General features: G+C 43.3%; 1 protein-coding gene across 4 annotated transcripts in view; it reads left to right on the plus strand.

Moving 5' to 3' along the window:
- SS18 (SS18 subunit of BAF chromatin remodeling complex) overlaps positions 1-22,544 on the plus strand; it is a 62,437-nt gene that overhangs the window by 22,069 nt on the left and 17,824 nt on the right. For all 4 annotated transcript variants that reach the window (XM_074987266.1, XM_074987268.1, XM_074987269.1 and 1 more), the window contains one exon: positions 9,141-9,362. In XM_074987266.1, the coding sequence (XP_074843367.1) occupies positions 9,141-9,362 (222 nt within the window). The remainder of the gene's footprint in view (positions 1-9,140; positions 9,363-22,544) is intronic.

Genomic DNA, 22,544 nt, shown 5'->3' on the forward strand with positions numbered 1-22,544 from the left:
GTCCTGCAAGAGCCTAATTTTTGTCTTCCATCTTTCTGATTGTCTTCTTTCTATTTTTAAGCCTTAGCTTCCTGTTTTGTAGTGATGGTATTTACTGCACACATGTGACACCTTTAAGTCCTCCTTTCCATCTTCTCTGTCAGTATCAATTAAATTCATTGCTTTATTTCTTTTGTTGAAGAGGAGCTTATTTAAGCAGAACTCCATGAGAACATAACTGGTTCTGACCAATGGTCCATGTAGCCCAGTATTGGTCTTCTGACAGTGGCTGGTGCCAGATGCTTCAGAACTTACTGAATCATCCATTCTCTGTTATCTTGCTATTAGAGGACAGGGGAACCCAGAATGTGGGGCGGGGTAACTGGATATTTTGGCTAAAGGACATTGATGGAACTTATTTAATTCTTTTTTGGAGCCCACATATATTTTGGCTTCCAGAACACCCGATGACAATGAGTTCCACAAGTTGACTGGTTTTTTGTGAAGAAGTACTTCCATGTTTTTTGTTTTAAATCTGCTGCCTTTTAATATAATTGCGTTCTTTATGTGAAGGGATAAATAACACTTAATTATCCACTTCCTCTCTTCCATTCATGATTTTATAGACCTCTTTTGTTTCCTCCCTCAATTGTCTTTTTTTTAAGATGAGCCATCCCATTCATTTTAATTTTTCCTCATATGCAAGCTGTTCCGTACCCCCATCATATTTATCCTTCTCTGTGCTTTTTCTAATTCTGATATATCTGTTGTAGATGAGGTGACCAGAACTGCATGCAGTATTCATGGTGTGGGTATACCATGGATTTATAAAGTGGGATTTATAATAATTTCCTTTTTATCTACCCCTTACCTAATGGTTCCTAAAATGTTAGCATTTTTGAGGGTGCATATTGAGCTGATGCTTTCAATAAAAGCACCAGTGTCAGCTGGGCAGTTGGACGCGATCCAACCTCCATTCCCAGCTGGACAGCCAGACATGGCCTTGGCAAACAAGCCCAACCAGTCTCTCCTCCTAATAGCCTTCCAGCCTGAGGCACTCTGGTCCAGTGACATCCGTGGTCCACCAGACCTGATAATCCAGCTTGTAGGTTACATACCACAGTTAGTAGTTCTACAGTTTCATATTTGAGTTCTCTCAGAAATCTTGTGTAAATGCCACCTCGTCTTTGTGATTCATTAATTTGTTCGAAAAACACCTTTGACTACTCATTGTATGTCAGTGCTGTAGGTTTGTTGCCTAAAAAGAATGGCTCAGGTCTGGGAATCTGCCTCACATCCTTTACAGTAAAGAGTGATTCATTTAGCTTCTCTGCAACAGCCTTGTTTTCCTTGAGTGCTCCTTTAGCCCCTTAATTGTCCAGTGTTCCCACTGTTTGTTTAGCAGGCTTCCTGCTTCAGGTATATTTAAGATACCTGTGAGATTTTGTGTCCCTTGCTAGTTGCACTTAAAACTACTTCTGGCGTGCTTCATTAAATTTCTGAACTTGACTTGCTCGCATTTTTTTCCTTTCTATTTTCCTTAGTAGTAGTAGTTTTCCTATTTATAAAGATGCCTTTGTGTCACCAATCATCTCTTTATATTCTGTTTAGCCATGGTGGCCCTTTTATGTCCCTTTTTTAAAAACAAATTAAGGTATGCATATAGTTTAAGCCTTGGTTACTAGCCTCCTCATTTTACACAGACCTTTTTGAAATTGAATGAAACTGTGGCACTATCTTCTGCCCCAAGGATATTTCATTTAATTATATCATGTTCACTATTACTATGCAGTTTAGTTATATTCCCCTCTTGTACCAGATCTTGTATACCACTTAAAACAGAGGCTGTGTCTATGCTATGAGATAAATTCAGCTTACATTTGAATTCATAATATGAAGGTTAAGTGTTGACAAATCTTTTGGAAATTCAACCTTCCATTTCTCTGTACGTTTCCAAGTCCCTATTGCCTTATCCAGGTTTAACTGCACGAGCAATGCGTTGTAGGTAGGTATCCCACAGTGCCTGAGCCCCAGCTGCTTGTGGGTGTTTGTCAGTATCCCAGAATGCAAAGTACTGTCCCAGAATTCAGAGCACCCAGTAACCATGCAAAAGTGAATGGGAGACAGCACTAGTGCAGTCATGGACCCTCAAATGCTTCAAGTCGTTCCACACACTGTTGTGCAATTTTTATGTCAATTGCAAAGTGAGATGATGGTTGACCATTATGATGATGATGATGATTTCGAAGACAAAATCTTTCAGCTGTGGTCCACAGACTCACAACTGCTCGATTCCCTGAATGCATTGCTGACAGTGGGGTGATGGTTTTGGACTCGTGAGACCAGCACACACTGGTGGGACCACATTGTTTTGGAGTCCTGGGATAAGTAGCGGTGGGTGCAGAATTTTTGCAGGTGCAAGTCCACTTTTGTGGAACTTGATGGTGTGCTAGCCACCTGCCCTGAAGTGCGGCAACACGAGAATGAGGCTGGCGTTAACAGTTCAGAAGTGAGTGGAAATTGCTCTGTGGAAGTTTGTAATGCATGACATTTACTGGTCAGTGGCCAATCAGTTTGGCATGAGCAGATCTACAGTGGCGGCTGTGGTCATGTGGGTAGCCAATGCAATCTCTTGGTGTCTCTTCAGGAAGACTGTGGCCCTAGGAGAGGTATAGGCCATAGCGGATGGCTTTGCTGGCCAGGAATTTCCTAAGTGTGGTGGGGCAATGGATGGCATGCACATCCCCATCATGGCCATGGCCCACCTGGCCTTTCTGTATATAAACAGAAAGGGATACTTCATGGTATTGCACATGTTGGTAGACCACAAAGATTGTTTTGCTGACCTCAATGTGGGATGGTCAGATAAGGTTCAGGCTGTGTGCATCTTCAAAATTCGGGATAGCTCCTGGATGAGACTTTTTTTTGCAGACCAGAAGATCAAGATTGGCAACCAGGAGATGTCTACTGTAATATTGGGTGACCCTGCTTACGCTCTGCTCTCTTGCCTTATGAAACCCTATCCAAGAGCTCTGGACCACAGCAGGGAGAACTTCAATCAAAGACTCAGCAAGTGCAAAATGGAGGTTGAATGTGCCTTTGGCTGTTTAAAAGTGAGGTTCTGATGCTTGGTGTCCTGATTGGACCTTTATGAAACTAGTGTCCCTGCCCTGATTACGAAGTGTGTTATTTAGCATAACATTTGTGAATCCAGGTGGGATTCTCTCCTGAATGCCTAGAATATAAAGGCTGAAGCCATTGGCAAGGCTTACTCACAGCTGCCTATGCAGCTGTTCATCAATAACTATGCAGGGGCAGCAGCAATCAGGGGCCCTTTTAAAAATATCTTAATGAATGATCTGCCATGCAGATGATGGCAATGTATTTCTGTGTTTTAATCAACCCCAACTCACCAAAGTGACTTGGTGCTCCCCACCAGCTGCGAATCAATAGATCAGACCATGTCTTACACAATTGCTTTTATGTGGAGGGAGGGGGTTAAGTTGTAGGCAGAAGAATGGATGTAGAGGGAGGGCTATTCTCCCAAAAAAAGGAGGGGGGGGAGGGGCAGGCAGCTGTGCTATCAGCCCTCCCCACCCCCACCACATGCCTCCACCATGAGTTCTCTGTGCACCTTGGTATAGCAGCAGGCAGCTGTGCTATCTTCCCCCTCCCCCCGCCGTTCCCAGTAATAACTTTTGCACCCTAGCACCTGTGGATGCTAAAAAAAATCACACCGAGCTCAAAAGAATGTTTATTTTGTGAGGAAGAGAGGTTTAAGTGGCAGGCAAAAGCAGTGTGGTCAAGATTGGTGGAATAGCACTTCTGCAGGGGCTCATGGGCCTCTGGTGTTCGGCTTTTCTTTCCCTCCCTAACCACATTCGGGGACTGTAACAGCGGGAGGTGGGTGACCAGTCTTCTGGGGACTCCTAATTGCTGCGTTGGGAGCCCCTCTGCAGTTCCAGCATGGAGCGCAAGACCTCCGTTTGGTCACTCACTGCCATTATGAGATTTGCCATGTTTTCCATCTGCTTTGCCACTTACTCTCTCGGGATATCAAGTATACTCTGCCACCACTCTGCTGTACTTTGATTGCACTGTGCTGTCTTCCTTTTTGTGTCACTGGGTTCTGCTTCTGACCGTTCCATGTGTTAAAGGATCAGATCCTGCTTGCACCTCTTGTTTCCTCAGTCTCTCTCTTACACCGGGCATGCCAGTTAGAAAGTGAAGGTCAAAATTTGAGATACTATTCACACTAAGAACTCACCCATGGAACGAATGGGTTTCTGTGTCTATCAGGGAAAGTTTCTTTTTTCAAAGGCTGCTTAAGACTGAAAGGTGGCATTCGAGGCATGCATTGCACAAGTCGTCATTTACCACCATTTATCCAGAATATTTTGTTGTGGACGTGGTAAGTTATTGTCCGCTTTATGGGGTGGGAGGAGACTAGAAAGAAGGGTAAGCTGTCCTTTGTCCTAGAGCAGGGGAAAAACTTTTTTTTTCCTGTTCCTGGAGCAATCCTCTGCAACTAGAAAGGGTTGCAGAGCTCGACAGCTATGGGGCAAGGAGGAAGGGTGGGGAGGGGTTAACTTCAAGCCACATGGATGGCTGGGGGAGGAGGGGTCCCTGTAAATTGGAAAAACATGGGGGGGGGAATGAGAGGGGAGAAGGCCTGAAGAGCCTGCCAACTATGCAGACGAGGGTGTGGGGGGAAAGAGTGCGTGCCACCCATGCAGTGCAGTAGTATGCTCTAGGGAAATGTAAAAGGGTAGGGAGCATTGCGTAAAAAAAAAACAAAAAAAAAAACCCCCAGTCCAGATTCCCGTGCTGCTTCAGGTTGCCAAAGAAGACATCACCCTTCTAAAACCAAGATATTGACAAAGCAGAGCCGCTCATCCTGCGTGATCGCAAGCCTTGAAAACTTAACCAAAATGCTGTGTGGCGCCATGACACCAGATCATTATCTGGTTGCCTGCTGTGACAAGGTGTGCTATTGTGGAAGCTGCAATTCAGAAATTCACGCTAACACCTTGGTCGCAGAGGGCTTGGAGACTGGCAGAGCGGGACCAGTTCCAGCTCTAGGGTGAAGAGATCCATACTGGCGGGAAGAACTTTCTTGAGGCCCTAGTGGTTGTCCCCATCCTGCTCTCCATTGGGCTCTTCCTCTTTGCCCTTCAGCTCCTCTCAGGTAACCCTGGACTCCAGACCAGGGTTTCCACAACTTGTAATTTAATACTGGGCAGCATGGTGGGGTTCTCTTCCCCCCCCACCCCCCCAAGAAGCATGTGTACCTGTTCATAACAGTGGCAGCTCTGTGGAGATGATCAAGAAAGCCAGTTGGCTTCCTGAACTTGCTGATAGGCCTGCTGGAACTCTTTCACCTTCATTTGACTTTGAACTTATGTAGCTTTGGCCTCCAACTTTGCCCCCTGACACAATCTTGTTACTGGTATTATGATAGACTTCCTTTCTGTGATGTGTTGCCCAGGGCATAGCCTGCAACTATGGGACTGCCGTGCCCCTTTAGCCTGAGCGCTCTCTCAAAATGCTTTGCTAGTGACAAGTGGCAGACCCTTCCAGCTGCTGTTATCATTCAGGCTATGTCTGTACTTTCAGGATTTTTCACTGGTAGTTTTGTCAGTGACAGAAAAGCAAAAAAATAAAAAGGCTGGTTGGTGTTCACATTTGTTTTCCACAGCTGTCAGACCACCTTCACAGTCGAAGCAGTTGCCTCACCAATGAGAAGGGCACGCAGGAGACTGTGTCGCATTATGTGCTGTTCAGGGATACAAAGTAAATCATTATTGGGGCGGGGCGGATATGTGCATGTGACAGACATCAGATGCAACCAATCCTGAGATGGGAAAGGCGGAGACCCCGATGTCAGTTCCCAACATGCAGCTGCGTAGCACGTTGTCTACCCGCCTTTGCTTGCATTTTGGGAGGCATCAGGAGTATTCATTCCACAACAATAATATTTTGTGTCCCAGAGCGCTGATAACGCTGGTTATCAGAACAGAGCTAAAGGGAGGGGTCATATGTGCTGAGTTTGAAAGAGTGGCCACTCCCACTCTTTTTGTGGGACAGGTAAAAGCAATGAATAATCTTCACTGGTGCATCAGCACAAAAACACTTAGATGAGATGGTTTGATTTTTTGTGCTGAATGTGCATTTCCAGTGAAGATGCCAGTGTGGTTTTTGTGCTAAAACTGACAAGTATAGACACAGCCCCAGTCTCCAGCCTGTGGAGGCATGGCCAGTTCTCCAAGCCGCCTGTGACCTATGTGCAGGGAAACACTGACTAGTCTCCTAAACCTCCATACTTGCACCCCATCTTTGCAAATACTGTCTTGTACTCTTCAAGATGTTCTTTTGAATGGTATGAACTTATTAGTTCACCACTTCATCAAAGGAAAGTGGATATGCTTCAGCCTTTGTAATCTGAGCAGGTTCCTCAAGCGTTTAGACAACTTTCTGGAAAAATAAAATATTAAAGTAAATATTAACTACAGACAGATTTTTAAGTGACTGAGTGTTAGGCATACATGTGCGAGAGGGACACTTTAAGTAGTATGCATACAATCTAAAATTTTAGATTAACCCAGAGGTAAATCAAACTGCTTTTCTCACCTCCCTGGATGTTGCAAGTACAGTAAACCCTTGGGGTCTGTAAATTCAATTTAGCGGACTATGGCAACAATGGACCAGTTGCTCTGGAAGTCCACTTAACCAGGGCCCGTAAAATCCTAAATACCCACGCTGCCCACAAAATGGACTTACTGCAGCATAGCTGTCGTGGCCTGGAGGAGCCACTGCCTCTTCCCCCTGAAGCCACCATGTCCACTTCCCAGCAGGTGTGGGGTGTGTACACGAGTGCCATCTGCCTGTGTATGTGCCCTACTCCAGGTGGCAGCACGTGGCGGATCCAGTGGTGGTGGGGCCTGCAGCTGTGGTGGAGTCCTCACCATGGCAGGGCTGTAAGCAGTGGTGGCAGGTTCCGTGGGCTCCTCCTATGGCAGTGGGTAGTGGACATCTTTGGTGGGGAGAGGGGGGCTCTGAGGAAGCCTGGCAGGGGTGAGTCGCAGTAAACCCTCTAACGGATGTCTGGGTGTAACAGACACCCATTCCCCCCATTAGCTCATTAAATTGAGGGTTTACTGGAGGCTACAGTTTTAATACACAGGCAGACCTTCCTTCTCCGCCTTTCACCAGTCTCCTCAGTTCAAGTTTTTCTTGTCTTCCCAGCATTTCTGTTGCCTTCAGCATAGGTGGGATGCTACTGTCTCTTATTTTATTCCCTCAGTCTGTGTGGCCCAGAACTGGAAAATAGTGGCCCAAACATGTCTGTGTGAGCCTTGCTTAATCACAGAGTTGAGCAGTCTACAGATCCCACTGTGTAGTCCTTCTGCAACCCTCTTGCAGTATTGTAAATCTTTTGTTTTATAATTCCTCTGCTGATCAGTGGTTGTGGTTCACCAGGTTTGTTATTGAAGAACTAGTTGTTAGCTACTTCCCAACTAACAAAGCAAAGCATTTCAATAATTTTCTTAAGGAAAACAAAATCTCAAGTTCATACAAACTAACTCTATTTTGATGGAACAGTGGGTTTCAGCTGAGCATGACCTGCCATATAATGTCTTATATGGTATCTTTTGTGTGACATATCACAACCATATATATGAATAATGAATATAGGGTAGCAGGGTGCAACTCTGAGGGTACAGCGTGTCAGAGTACTTCTCTCTTAGGATGCCAGTCATGTACCTAAGCCGCCTTGATTTCACCACATTCTTGACTCTTCTGTCTGATCAGAAAATGTTTCTCCCTTGCTGTTCCTCTCTTCCTACATACATCCAGTATTTAGTACTGTCGAGTTTTGAGGGATAAAGCCTACATGAAAAAATCTGTACACAATAAAATTGAATTCCACCACCACAGGCCAAAAAAATTCCTTTTATAAAAGCAGTTAGTAGTCCTGGAAAAAAATATTTAGCATGTGAACAGTTGATATTCAGATTGTGATTTCAATCCACATCTCTCAGCTAAAAGAATATGTAAACTGTTCAGATGGTATCCTATCAGCTGTCATGTTTGTGCTTTAAAAAAAAAAAACCATTGAGAAGTGGGTGTGATGAAGAGATCAGTCCAACTCCAACCTGTCTTGCCAGGAGGGGAGAAGTAAAGAGTGAAGAGAGAGACACAGCCACGGCTAGTTATCTCTTCACTCTTTACTTCTCCCCTCCTGGCAAGACAGGTTGGAGTTGGATTGATCTCTTCATCACACTCGTTTCTCAAAGGATTTTTATTTTTAAAAAACAAGTACAAACATGACAGCTGATAGGATACCATCTGAACAGTTTACATATTCTTTTAGCTGAGAGATGTGGATTGAAATCACAATCTGAATATCAACTGTTCACATGCTACTTACCATCCTTCCTTTGAAGTAGGGAGGTAGTGTAGAGACAGCCCGTATGTGTAACCAGGTTGTTCATCCTTTGGGTCTTCACTGGGAGCAGTGGTGAGAGGTTAACTATTGTGGGGTCCCCCCCCGTAATAAGTAAATTACTTGTAAGCTTTCAGCTGTATATTTGATGTTAGAAACTAATGTTAAATATATTTATAATCGTGTGTGCGCGTGTGTGTGCGCACTATATGAAGGTTAGGGCTTGTTACTTGCCAAATATTTAATACCAGTGTGAAAAGAATATCTAGGTTGACTAGTATGAATAAACTAAGAGCTGAGCTCTTGAACCTAGAGATCTTTCTATTTATTGCATTTCTTTACATTTTCTTCCCCTTTCCTCCAGGCTGTTTTGTGTGAACTAGGCTAAAGTGGCCTGACCCAGTAGATTTGCTCACAAGCTACTTAATGAATTAAGGATGTACACGAGCTTAGTGCCCAGAGGACTAGCTTTGCTCATAGTATTGATTTTAAGTGAGCGATAGTCTGCAATTTTAAGTTAATAGTTTGTTACTATAAGATAATGTGAATGGAATTATAGTTAATGGTAATTGCAAGTTTTGTTTTTAAATCTGGTCAATAAATCATAAGCCAATGCCCATTTAATAAATGTATATAATATAATTAGTGTTGTGACTGCTCTTGATTGTTTAATGGTACTTAATGTAACTTTTTTTTTTCCTCTCTCTCTCCAAAGGACCTAACCATATGCCTATGCAAGGACCTGGGCCTAATCAACTCAGTATAACAAATAGTTCCATGAGCATGCCTTCAAGTAGCCATGGGTCTATGGGTGGTTATAATCACTCAGTGCCATCTTCACAAAGCATGCCAGTGCAGAATCAGATGACTATGAGCCAAGGACAGCCTATGGGCAACTATGGCCCCAGACCAAACATGAACATGCAACCAAACCAAGGTAAGTAAAATGTAATTACTGTTACGTGAGGGTTAGCAAGAAAACAAAGCCTCATATGTAAGCATTGAAAGAGGGGTGGGATGCTTGGTAGCTAAAGTGTTTCCTTCTCTAACTATATATATTTGTCCCTAAAGATCTGTGGGTGGTATCCATGAGGGGACTCAGGTGGTCAGCAATGCTACCTATCTTTTAAGAGCCTAGACACTCATTAGAACCAACAGGGCCTACAAAATATGAGTGAGGCACAAAGACGCCTTATACAGTGAATGCAAAGAAGTAGGAGCCTAAGAATGTGAACCACAAAAGCCATCATACTAGTATACATACAGACCTGCATAAGTTAAACTATGGGAGATGCTGACCAGAGGGGCATATGCTAAGCCCCTCTCCTTTCTTGGAGATAGGCATCTGGTGGGGAGAAGACAGTTGATCTGTGTCAGGCAGAGTGCCCTAACCAGTATGCTGGGAAATAGCCTGATGTGAATTTCCCTCAGTGTCTCCTGTTGAAGTTGGTCCAAATGATTGGTGAATGAAACAATAGAATAGTTAATTGGGCCAGAGAGAGAGAGAGAGAGAGAGAGAGTTAGAATAATTCTGCATCCTAGTGGTTAGCACAGTCACTTGAGAGGTAACCAATGCCTATTTGAATCCCTTGACCCACTAGGGGATAGACACTTGAATGGAGTCTTTGGTGGGGTGTCTGCCGTATCCTGGGTGAATGCTCTGTCATTAGTCTAGAGGTCATAAGGAATATCCTTCTTTTCTTTCTCTTTCCCTTCCCCCCCCAGCCTGTTCTATGTGAACTAGGCTGATAAGTAGATTTATTCAGATTCTACCCAGTTAATCTCTGTGTAAAGCTTAGGTGTCTGAATGCCATTCTTCATTTGTGAATTACTTTGGCTCATGGTGGAAGATAGGTTACATAGAGGGGGCAATAGGTGCCCATGAATAAGGCTGCAGTTCACATATCCAGAGGTGCTTAGGTGCCAACTGAGTTTGAGCATCTATGATGTTAGACAGCAATTGAATGGGAGTATTCTGGGTAAAAGTGGGAATTAGACACATAAGTACCTTAGTGGATTCCATCCCATGTCTCTCTTCTCCTGCATTTCGGTCACTTCAGTGTTTCCATTGGGCTACATTCAGACACAGCCTGAAACATTGTAAATAGCTTCCAGTTCAGATCTGGCGAAATCAGAAATGTCTTTTTTTTTCTGTAGCGTTACTTATATAACATTCTGCATTTTGCGAAGATAATGTTGATGTAAGTAAGCTAGTACATTATTGTGTGTATTTCATGCAGAGATTTACCAGGGAAAAACAATACTTTTAAAATACTGATTCACAAGTCACACTTCAATCTCATAGATAAATGGAGGAATTAAGATCAGATAGTCCCGTTAAAGATTTTTCTGCCGTGTATATATCCTGTTGCACATCACAGACGTTGTTGACTTGGAACACCTGCTTATTTTGTATTGGAAATAGAATTTCAGTTGCAGATACAAATGTGTTCCTGTATAGTATTTTCTGATGATGTCTTTATGGGTGAAATAACAATTCAGACCTCATTCTGTGTCTAAGATATTTATACAGAATAAACAACAGAAATGTCGTGTTCTGTTGGCAGTGTGATCCTTGTGTTAGTGCCATGTATGCTGTAGTATAAAATATCATTTTAATACTACACTGGACCAAACTGTTAACTTGTTTCTATGCTGTCTTCACACAAATGCGCTTAACAGTGCAGAGCACCTCATGCAGATTGTGAAGTCTTGCTGCGTTTGATTTGCTCATGCCATCCTCTAACAGCCAAATGATAGAATCAAAAATGTAAATGCAGTAATTAAAACATTTGTTTTCTATCTGTATTGTATTGCAGACAAGTCAACTAAAAATGTGAGTGGGGGCTACCTTTAATTCACTGGCTATAGAGAAAATATTTCTGTTTTGGGTGACTCTTTCTTCACCCAATACACATAATGCAGTAGTGTGAATTGAGATTTGCTCTCCAGTAATGGCTTTGTTCCATCATTTGTTACACATCTGTTGTCCATGAAGGAATACTTTTTTTCTTTTTTCTTAGGTCTGCTAAAGGTTCAAATTAACAGGAGGATCCAGAAGGTAGTGCAGGCAACAGTTTTTTGTTACTTTTAGCAAATGCAAGAAAACTGATGATTCTGAGATTAACCAGTTGTAGTTACACAGCTCTTAGAAATCTGATAGCTGCATGCCTATTGTAATTTTTCTTAACTGCGATTGCAAGATGAACCAATTATATCTATGGCTCTAAGATGACAAAATTTTGTCTCATTTAGGCAGTGGGTCCTGGAAAAACTTCATAATGTTTGTGAGACATTTTAGAAAAGATTTGGGAATACTGCAGCTCAGGTTTACCTTAGTTGTGAATACTTGACTCTTAATAAATAAATGGTGAACACAGAAATGCACAAAAGGAAAGAAATGTGCAGTAATCAGTTTTTTGTAAGTAATTTATCCACTTAAAACTTAGGAAGTAGTGATTCACCTGTTTCAAAATAGAGTACATCATATTTATTCAGAGTATTCCTCCAGCTATAAAACTGGTCCCGGCTGTCCCCTCTCTGGATAATTAGTGTTGATTTTTGATCACTCATGGAAAATTGGGGAAATTAACAGAATACTGGAAGAAAGCTAATGTTACAACATTTTAAGAAGTGTAAATAGGATAACATTAGTTAATTATAGGCCTGTCACCCTGATATTGATCCTTGACAGCAAAATGTAAGAGCTAATACAGGACAGGATTAATAAAGAGTTCAGAGAAAATATAATTAATGCCAATCAACATGGGTTTATAGAAAACAGATCTTACCTGATAAACTTGATATCTTTTTTCTGATGAGATTACAAGTTTTGTGGATAAGAGTAATTAGTTTTGGTATAATATACTTTGATTTTATACCAAACAATGTTTTGATTTAAAAAAAAATAGAATGATCATCTGAGCACATGTTAAATGAATTTTGAACTGACAGTTCTTAAAATATAATTATAAACCAGAAATCATCAAGCAGGTATGAGGAGTCCTGCAGGGAGTGATTCGGGGCCTTGTGCTATTTACATTTTGATTAATGACCTTTGTGGGGGGCGGGGGGGGGTGGATACAAAATTATCAGTGGTGAAGTTTGTAAATGATACAAATATTTGGGAGAATGGTTTGAAAAAAAAACCATGTTGCTGGTGCAAAATAATCTGAATTGCTTGGTAAGCTGGGTGCAAGTAAACTATATATACTTTAAATATGACCAAATGTAAACTTAGCTATCTAGTAAGAAAGTAGGCCATACGAGGTAGGGGCTGTCAGCTGCACGTGAGTTCCCAGTGCAATGCTGTGATCAAAAGAGCGAATTCAATTTCTGAAGGAGTGGCGGCGAGGTTATATTACCATGCCAGTCTACCAGACTGCTTTGAAATAAACAAAACACCAATAATTTTTTGATGATTAAGCAGGTGACATTCCTGAATAAATTCTTGCAAAATCTATGAATTACTTATTTTCATACTAGTATTTACAATGAACAACGACATCAAAAGAAAACAGTCTCCTTAGGACGCATTGTTCAGACTTAAAAGTTGTTGAATATATAGAAGCAAACAGTAATTGTGCTGCTGCTCATGAATTCTATATCAATGAAAGGCAAGTAAGAGAGTGGTGAAAATAACTAACTTTAGGTAAGAGGTAAGAAATAATGTCCAGTGATGTGTGCTTTGTTTCCTGGGCTGAAGAAAGATCTCAGTGATTGGATTGTTGAATGTGGACAAAACAAGGTACTTCATTATTAGAGCTGGGATTCATCTGCATGCTCTGCAAATGTTGAAAGATAACAAATACAGGCACTAAAGCCATTAATTTTTGTCTCATCAGCAGGTTGGTGTACTCACTTCATGAGTGGAAAAAGATAGCACTAAAGCTGTCGAGAGATCTGAAAGAAAAAAAATCAAACATTTCCAATGGTTTATTGTAAAACATAGAAAGGAATATGCATGTGAGTAGTGTTCCCTGTAAACTGGGCACTTGAGTGGCTGCCCAGGAGAGATTCAGGTGCTGCCCCTCTCCTTAGCAGAGCATCCACAGCCTTCCACATTGAGCAGTGTCTGTTTCTATTGGTGGTGCAATCTGTCCATGCCTTGGTGCACATAATAAAATTTATTCCTCCCATTGATGGAAAAAATTAGAGATATCGCTGGCCTAGACTCATTGATAAGACAACTAGTACTCTTTATTTTTTTTTCACTTTTTATTAAAAATATTGACTTATGAATGGGTGTGTATATATGGTACCTCTGTTTTGGCATCAGTGCAACAGCTAGTGGTGTGCTGTGTTCGTTTCTGATGTCTTCAGTTCAAGAAACATACTGATAAATGGAATAGGGCTCGGAGAGAAGCTGTGAAAATAAATAAAGGATTAGAAAGCATGTCTGATAATGTTAGATTTAGGGAGCTCAGTCTGTTTCAGAAAAAAGGTCAAGGAGTGAGTTGATCACATTTGATACCAATATGGAGAAATTTTTTTAATACCAGGCTCATCAGTGTAACAGAGAAAGTTATTACAAGGTTCAGTGTCTGGAAGTTGAAGCCATATAAATTCAGACTGGAAACAAGCCACATATATTTAAGAGTGACGGGCTGGTTCTAGACTGTGGGGAACGGTTGGCAAAGATATGAAAATTGCATATTGCAATTTGCATATTGTTTGCCAACAGTTCTGTCGGGAGAGTCTTTCACAACATTTGGCCCATCCACACAGAGCTGAATGTTGGGAAAAGCCCCTCTGCTGGGACATCCATTCTGCCTCATGGCACAAGGATGTCGACAGAACACATCCATTTTTCTGAGAGTGGTCTCAGAAAAGTGGATACGTTGTTTGGACGTGGCAGACTTCTTCCGAGAGACTTCGTCTCTCAGAAGAAGTCTGCAGTCTAGACGTAGCCCTGGGTGAAAAACCAGTGGAACAGGTTAGTGAGGGTTGTCATGGATTCTTCATTATAGCATCTTTAAGCTCAAGACTGGATATTTTTCGAAAGATATCCACTAGTTCAAACAGGAATTAGATCAGGGGAGTTTGGTGGCTTGTTTCATGTAGGTCAGATTAGACTATACCAGCGGTTCTCAGCCTGTAGGTTCGGAACCCAAGGTAGGTTGTAACCTCCTTTTGAATGGTGTCTCCAGTTCTGGCTTAGACTTGCTGGCGCCTGGGGTGGAAGCCTGAGCTCCACTGCCCAAGGCTGAAGCCAAGCTCCGAGAACTGTAGCCGGGGAGGCAGGGCTCAGGTTGCAGGCCTCCTGACTGGAGATAAAGCTATTGAATTTCAGCTTCATCCGCCTCATAACTAGAATGGTGGGGCTTGTGCTTTAACCCTCTGTCCCCCCAGGGCGTTGGGGTTTGAGGAGGCTCAGGCTTTGTTCCCGCTTTACTGGGGGTCATGAAGTAAACTTTGTTGTCAGAAGGGAGTTGCTGGGCAATGAAGTGTGAGAACTTGTAGATTATCACAATAGTTACTTCTGGCTATGGAATTTATGAAATAGAGCACCCAAATTAGTGAATACTTTTGACATTAATCAGTCCCTGCCTTTGTTCTCTATTTATAAAATTGGGATAATAAAATCTCACTTCAGGGATGATATGAAAATAAATTCATTAATGTGTGTGAAGTAGTCAGATACTGTAGTAGTATACAACAGAAGAGCCTATGAAGAAATTAATAATTCAGTCTTCAGGGCAATGTTTCGATAAAGTGATTTAAATAAGGCACGGGCCACACTCTGCACAATGATGATAAATTATGGAATAACTGGTTGCTCAATTAGTATTGATCATCTTGTGCGCTGAATGAGATAATATACTTATGGATGAATGGATGTGATTGTGTAAATAAAGACTATCAGAATGCATATGCTCAGGGGCTAAATCAAGGCCATGAATAGGCAATCTTTAATTATGGCACTTGCTTGCTTTTTACTGTTGGATCTGAAACATTAGTATTCTTTAAACTTTTCTTTTGCATGTGTGCAGTTAAGTTTTGTATGAACCCATGCTGGTTTATTTTGAGTCCAATGGCTTTAGTAGTATATGCATCTTCTAGAACTGGAAGGGACCTCAGGAGGTCATCTAGTCCAGTCCCCTGCCCTCTTGGCAGGCCCATGCACCATCCCTGGCATCTATTTTCCTCAATCATGTCCTCAAGGATTGAGCTCACAACTCTGGGTTTAACAGGCCAGTACTCAAACCACTGAGCTATCACTTCTTAGTGTGGCAGAATGCCCAAAAATGGGATTTACCTGTATCCACTGTATTAATCATTGACTTGAACTAGTGTTCCAGATACCAGCTGAAGGACTATTGTGCATGAATATCTAGAGCCTTCATGACATTGTTTTTACAGGGCCAGTTCTATTAAAACTGAAAATCATGGTCTTCCTGGATTGTACCTGAATGTTTTGACCTGTAGGTGGGGGTATTCACATACTTTTCAATTGATCAGGAAAACAGAGTGCCTTTTCTGAGATCTGAAACTTTATTTACATTAGACATAGTCTCATGGTTGGGACCATGGACCAAAAGTTAAAGACCAATGACCTAAACAAAGTATACCGTCAGAAAGTGATCCCACAATTCATTGCACCAGTGTACCCAGTGCATTATATAAACCACGTAATGTGTGTCTGGAAACCATGTAAGATTTAGCAATCTTCTGCCTTACTTTGCTTCTCTGAAAAGGGTGGGGTTGGAAGTGTCACAAAACAAAGGGAGTACTTGGTCATAAAGCTGGAACTGCCAGCTTTAGTCATGCTGGGTTGATAACTGGTAGTAAGAATTCCTGTAATATCCAAGCTGATGTAGCATTTGAGAACTCCCAGTGAAACATACAGCTGGGCTGCATCTAGATTCAGTCTGGCTGCTGGCAGCATGATGCAAATGACCAATCATTTGCATCTTCACACGTCTCATTTGCATATTCATGACAGAAAACAATCATTGTAGATGTGGTTCTGGTGCCAAAAACCCCCTCTGTCGCCAGCCCCTTATCACTGGAAAAAAATCAGCGTTAAATGGTTGGTGACAAAGGGGGTTTTAGCCAGCAGAGGCACATCTCCACGGCTTGTTTTCTGCAGTAAATATGACTCTCTTCTGGTATCTTGGCAGCTTAGAAACTCCCATGCGTCTGGAAGCCCAGGCAAACAGACGAAACCTCATACATTTTGCAAGCCTTGTTAATGTTACAGGGGAAACTTCAAAGATTCTTCAAGCATGATCTCTACAGCCTTTAACATGCCAATGGAGCAATTTGGAATTCCTAATTCACCAGAAATACCTTTCGACTATGTACAACTAATTGAGTAAAAACAGACAGAATCACCGCTCCGCAAGGTCTCTACTTCAAACTACGTTTGAAGGTTTTAGGCCTCCTCCTTTTTTGAGAGGATGTTTAAGAAATAAAAATAACTTGTCAAATGGGCAAAACACCTAATATTTGTAATCCAAAGCTGTTTAAGTATTTAAACCATTGCACTTGACAATAGGGGCTACGTCTACACTTAGCCATCAGCATGGCCATTTCAAAGGTTTACTATTTCGAAGAATATTAATAAGGTGATGAAATGCATATTCAGCACCTTATTAGCATGCTGGCCACTGCGCCATTAGCATGGCCATTTCAAAGTTTTTACTACATGTAGACATGGCCAGGATGTGGCATCTGTTGAGAGTAAACCCTGTTTGCAGTGAGCTGTACCTTGCAGAAATAAAGGTGTGATTACAGCAATGTGCCTACAGGTAGCCACTCTTTAATACCGTCTGAAATCGAAGTTAATACAGAATACACTGCCTAAGTTTACGTGGACACTGAGGATACTTGGCTGTCATTGGCAGAGGAATGTGCTCTACTCCGGTGGGCTGCAGGGGAACATGAAAAACAGTATTCCTGAGAAGGGTGTGAGCTTTCTCTTCTTTTGTCCTTTTAAAAAAAAATCAGAATACTTGATCTATGATTTGTCGCTATAACATAGATTTGTTGTTGTTCAAGAGTCCCTGTGGATGCTCCACTTTCAGGTGTGCCAGTGCCGTTGTGTCTCCTGGCCAGAGATAGTTGTTAGCAATTCCCCCCGCCCCGCTGTGCATATGTGGCCAGCCACTTCCTCAGTTCTTCTCTGACTGCTGCTGGCTTCAGTTGTAGCAAGAGCAGTCCCCTCTCACAATCAACCATTACCAAAAAGCCTACAGCTTACATCTCTATCAGACACATCTGCACACAATTAATTATTTAAAAAAAAAAAAAAAGTTGGAGATACCACTTTTCTGAAGTAGCTCCAGCTGCTTCCATCAGCTCCACTTGACAGTGGAGTGCAGCCTGGTCAATTTCCTCTTGGCATGCATATTTCTCCGGGTTTCAAAAAGTGCTTACCTTGTGGTCTTTGTGGCAGATGGCTACTCTTCTTGTGTCTGTTGCCTGGAACAGCAGTTCACCACCAGCAACTGCTTACACTGTAAGAAACTTACAAAAAGATTCAGGAAGGCCAGACAGTAGCAGCAGTTCTGCATTTGGGAAATGGAGCAAGCGCTTAAATCTGCAGACTCTCGCACTACCTCCCACCTTAGATACAGTGCACAGGGCTTGAAGCTCCTGACCAGGCTCTTACACATACAAGCCAGTACCGATTTCTTCCCCCCCCCCCCCCCCCGCCCCGCATTCATAGGTCAGTACGCTGCAGCTGGAGAACTCAGTGCCATGCACTCCATTATTTGACACTGGTGACTCTATACCTAGCTCTCAATTGTCTTGCTTGTCAATTCCAGCCTCCATTTCAGCCAGATTCTCTGACTCAGACAAGGATATCTTACCTCCGATGATAGCAAATAAATCTTCCACATCTAAACCACTACAGCTGCAGCAATGGCAACAGCAGTGGGTGCCACCACTCATGCCACCCAATTGGCCATACTGGGCTCTGTAGGCGGCCATCCACTAGCAGCCCCTTTCCGAGCTGCTACCTCAGCCTCTGCCGTTGAATAGCTCTTGACCCTCTAGTATACAATCTCTGGTCAGGTCCAAGATCTCCAAGACTGATGACTACGGTGAGTACACAAAGGGAGACGAACAGTTGCATCCTCTGTTACCACCACAGTTCTTCTCCACAGACTCCATTATGCCACCATCCACCTCCTTCCTGGGTGACGACCCCAGGTCATTTCAAGATTTTTTTAGGAGGGTCTCTGATAAACTAGAGAGATTCCTTTCTACCCCATGGGGATACAACACGAACTGACAAACATTTTACATTCATCCACACAAACTAAGGTGGCAGTATGCATTAACAAAGCTCTTTTGGACCCAGCCAGACTTTGGTGGAACACCCCAGGCTCCATTCCACCCATGTTAAAGAGGCTAGACCAAAAATATGGAAAAGAACGGAAAAGGCTTGATGCTATGGGGAGAAAAAAATCCTATTCACCAGCCAGCCTGCAATTCTATATCGCTAACTATGTGGCACTACTCACAAAGTATATGCACCATGTTTTTGACCAACTTTACACTTTTATTGGCCTGATACCAGACAGCAGACAAGATCAATATAAAGCTGTTATGGGAGAGGGCACTCTCATTTCAAGAACAGTGCTTCAGTGGGGCCCTTGACACAGCAGACACCCCTGCTAGGTCCCTAGCATCGCCAGTCATCATGAGGTGGGTGTCTTGGCTCTAGCTGTCTGAGTTTCCCAGAGACATCCAAACCACCCTTGAGGAGCTTCCCTTTGCAACGTCCTCACTCTTCATGGACAATATGAACACAATACTTCACTCCCTCAAAGACTCCAGGGTTACCTTTTGTGTCCTGGGCATCCAACCAGTACTACAAGTTGAAGACAAAATAGACAATTCAGTTATAGATACAAGCCAACACCTTTCAATAGTAGACACTACGGTAATAGATGACACCAGAAACAGCCAAGCAGGAGACAAACTGTGGAACAATATCAGCCTGCCAGTCATTTTCAAGCTTTGGTTGAGAGTTGGACAGCCCTCACTCTTCTTGGGCTCCAATCCATGCTGCACACCATCTTTGGCTCAAGGCTAGCAACATTGCACCTTGAATGGCAAGCCATCACCACTGACAAATGGGTCTTAGAGATCGTAAACACCACTTATGTGATACCATTTATCTCCAAACCCCACCCCTAACCACCATCCCTTTCCCTCTTCAGGGATCCCATACTCTTACAAGAAGCACAATGTCTTCTACATCTGGGAGCCAGAGAAGAGGTACGCATCAAGCACAGGGGAAGGGGTTTCTACACATGCTTTTTCCTCACACAGAAGAAAATGGGGTTGGAGACCCGTGTTAGACCTCAGGAAACTGAACCTGTATGTACTTTATCGAAGATACAAGAAGGTAACCCTTGCCGTAGTCATTCCTGCCCTACAGAAAGGGAATTAGCTGTCTACTCTCCACCTGCAAGATGCTTACTTTTGTATCACCATTCAGCCATCATACAGACAATCCTTCAGATTTGTGGTAGCAAAACTACCCTTCCTATACTGGAAGTTTGTTGATGATACCAAGGGTTTTTTTCAAAGTTTCTAGCAGAGGTCAACGCACATCTGAGGACAAAGGGAGTAAACCTTGTTTACCCCATGCATGAACCTGTCAAAGTGTACGCTTCTACCTACTCACACACTCGAGTTCATAGGGGCACACTTGGATTGCTAGACAGTCACAGCCTCTCTGCCTCAACACAGATGACAGGCAGTTTAAGACCTTTTTGTCACACTGGGGCTGACCTGCAGTGTAACTGCCAGGCAGTGTCTATGTTGTCTTGGCCACGTGGCCACAACAGTCTCTGTCATACCTCATGCACGGCTATGTACGAGGCCAGTGCAAGACTGGTTCAGATCAGCGTTCGGGCCTCATGTCCATCCACTGAACAAAGCACTAAGCATCCCAGCTACAGTAAGAGACTCCCTCAGCTGGGGGACACAACCACAAAATGTATGCAAAGATGTTCCCTTTCAAAGAACTTCCCCAACCATCACCATCACAATGGACACTTCATTATTAGGCTGGTGTGCCCACCTACAGGAGTAAGTTGTTTCGGGCACATGGTCAGCAGACGAACAACACAGGCATATTGACCTCCTAGAACTCAGAGCAGTACAATATGCTTGCATGAACTTCTCCACAGAGCTAACAACACAGTCCACATAGTGATGGACAATACAAGAACAAAGTACTACATCAAAAATAGGGCACGGTGTGCTCTCAACAACTCTGTCAAGAGGCAGTACAGCTGTGGGAGTGGTGCATCCCTCACAAGTACACCTTGTAGCAACCTACGTACCAGGCAGAGAAAATTACTCGTAGATGATCTGAGCCGCAACTTCTCCCTCAATCAACAGACCCACCATCTACCAACTTTCCCACAGATGGAGGTTCCTGAAAGTGGATCTGTTTACCACATGTGCAAACACATGCTGCCTCTAGACATGGATTAGGCCGCAGTTCGCTGGGGTGAGGGTGCATTCAGCATCATGTGGGATGCACCTTTAGTATATGCATTCCTGCCAATTCCCCTCATCCAAAGATGCATCCTCAAGATGAAGCAGGACAAAGCCCATGTCATCCTTTCATCCCCAGATGACCCAGACAGACCTGGCTCTGAGCTTCTACAGCTGTCTGGACATCCCTCATATCATTTCTCCCCCACCCCCATTCCTGTGCTGTTAACTAAACAGAACAGGTCCATCTGTCACCCATCCCTCCACTGTCTTCACCTCCATGCAGGACTCCTGGTTGGTTGACAGACATAGAGCGCCATTGTCCACTGGATGTCCAAACAGTCCTTGAGAACAGTAGGTGAACTGCAACAAGGAAGATCTAGTCACAAAAACGGCCACGCTTTGTCACCCGGTGTTTCTCCCAAACGTTGATCCCATGCACACAGGGATTCTGCACATATTCACTTACTTGTTTCACCTTCAGCGATCAGTCTATCCATTAACACGATCAAGGTTCACCTGGCAGCCATATCAGCTTTCCACCTGCCTATCCAAAACCAGTCAGTCTTTGCCCACCCTTCTGTCTTGTGGTTCCTCAAGGGCATCCACAACATGTTCCTGCCAATTTAAAAATCAACACCCTCCTGGGACCTCAGTTTGGTTTTTAGGGCTTTAATCAGCAAACCCTTTGAGCCACTAGCCATGTGCTCCTTACTCCACTTGTCCCTGAAAGTGACTTTCTTCATGTTGATTACCTCAGCACACAGGGTGGGAGAGTTTGGTGCACTGATGTTGGAACCCTCTATACAATCTTCTACAAGGAGAAGGTAGTCCTCTGCACCCACCCTAAATTCCTCCCTAAACTACTCACCACTTTCCACTGCAACAAGCCCATATATTTACCCATCTTCTTCCCTAAGCTTCCTACCGACAACAGGGATAGAGCCCTGCATGCTCTTGATGTCTACTAAGCCTTGGCTTTTTACCTGCAGAGAACACAGCCATTCCGCAAGACAGCCCGACTTTTTGTTTCGTCAGCTGAAAGGTCTCATGGTGTGCCTATCTCCAAACAAAGACTGTCCAAATGGATCTTTGGCTGTATAAGACTGGCTTACACCAAGTTTAACAAAGAATCCCCAACAGGCGTATATGCTCACTCCACACGGGCCATGGCCGCCTCCATGGCCTTTTTCCGAGGCGTGTCCACCAATGACATTTGTAGAGCAGCCAAATGGGCATCTGCTTACCTGTTCACTTGGCATTATGCTATCCAAATATTTGCTGATACACACACTGTATTTGGCCAATGTGTGCTGTCATTAGACGAATTTCACCACCTGAAGGTCCCACCACCAGGCAATGACACTGCTTTGTAGCCACCTTATGGTGGAGCACCCCCAGGGACCCTCAGAGAAAGAGAGGTTACTCACCTTGTGAAGTAACTGTAGTCCTTCGAGATGGTTGACCCCCATGAGTACTCCACCCCTCTACTTTTGAGTCCTCCTTTGGGTTCTGGATCAGAGAAGAACTGAGGAGGTGGCTGGTCGTGTATGTACAGTAGATGCTCCAGGCATCTTGTGCCTGTGCCCTGCACATGCAGACAGTCGGGGCAAGTGGGGGGAGGGCACAGCTACCCACAACCTCCGATTAG

This window comes from Carettochelys insculpta, chromosome 2, assembly GCF_033958435.1.
Source record: "Carettochelys insculpta isolate YL-2023 chromosome 2, ASM3395843v1, whole genome shotgun sequence".
Taxonomy (NCBI): Eukaryota; Metazoa; Chordata; order Testudines; family Carettochelyidae; genus Carettochelys; species Carettochelys insculpta.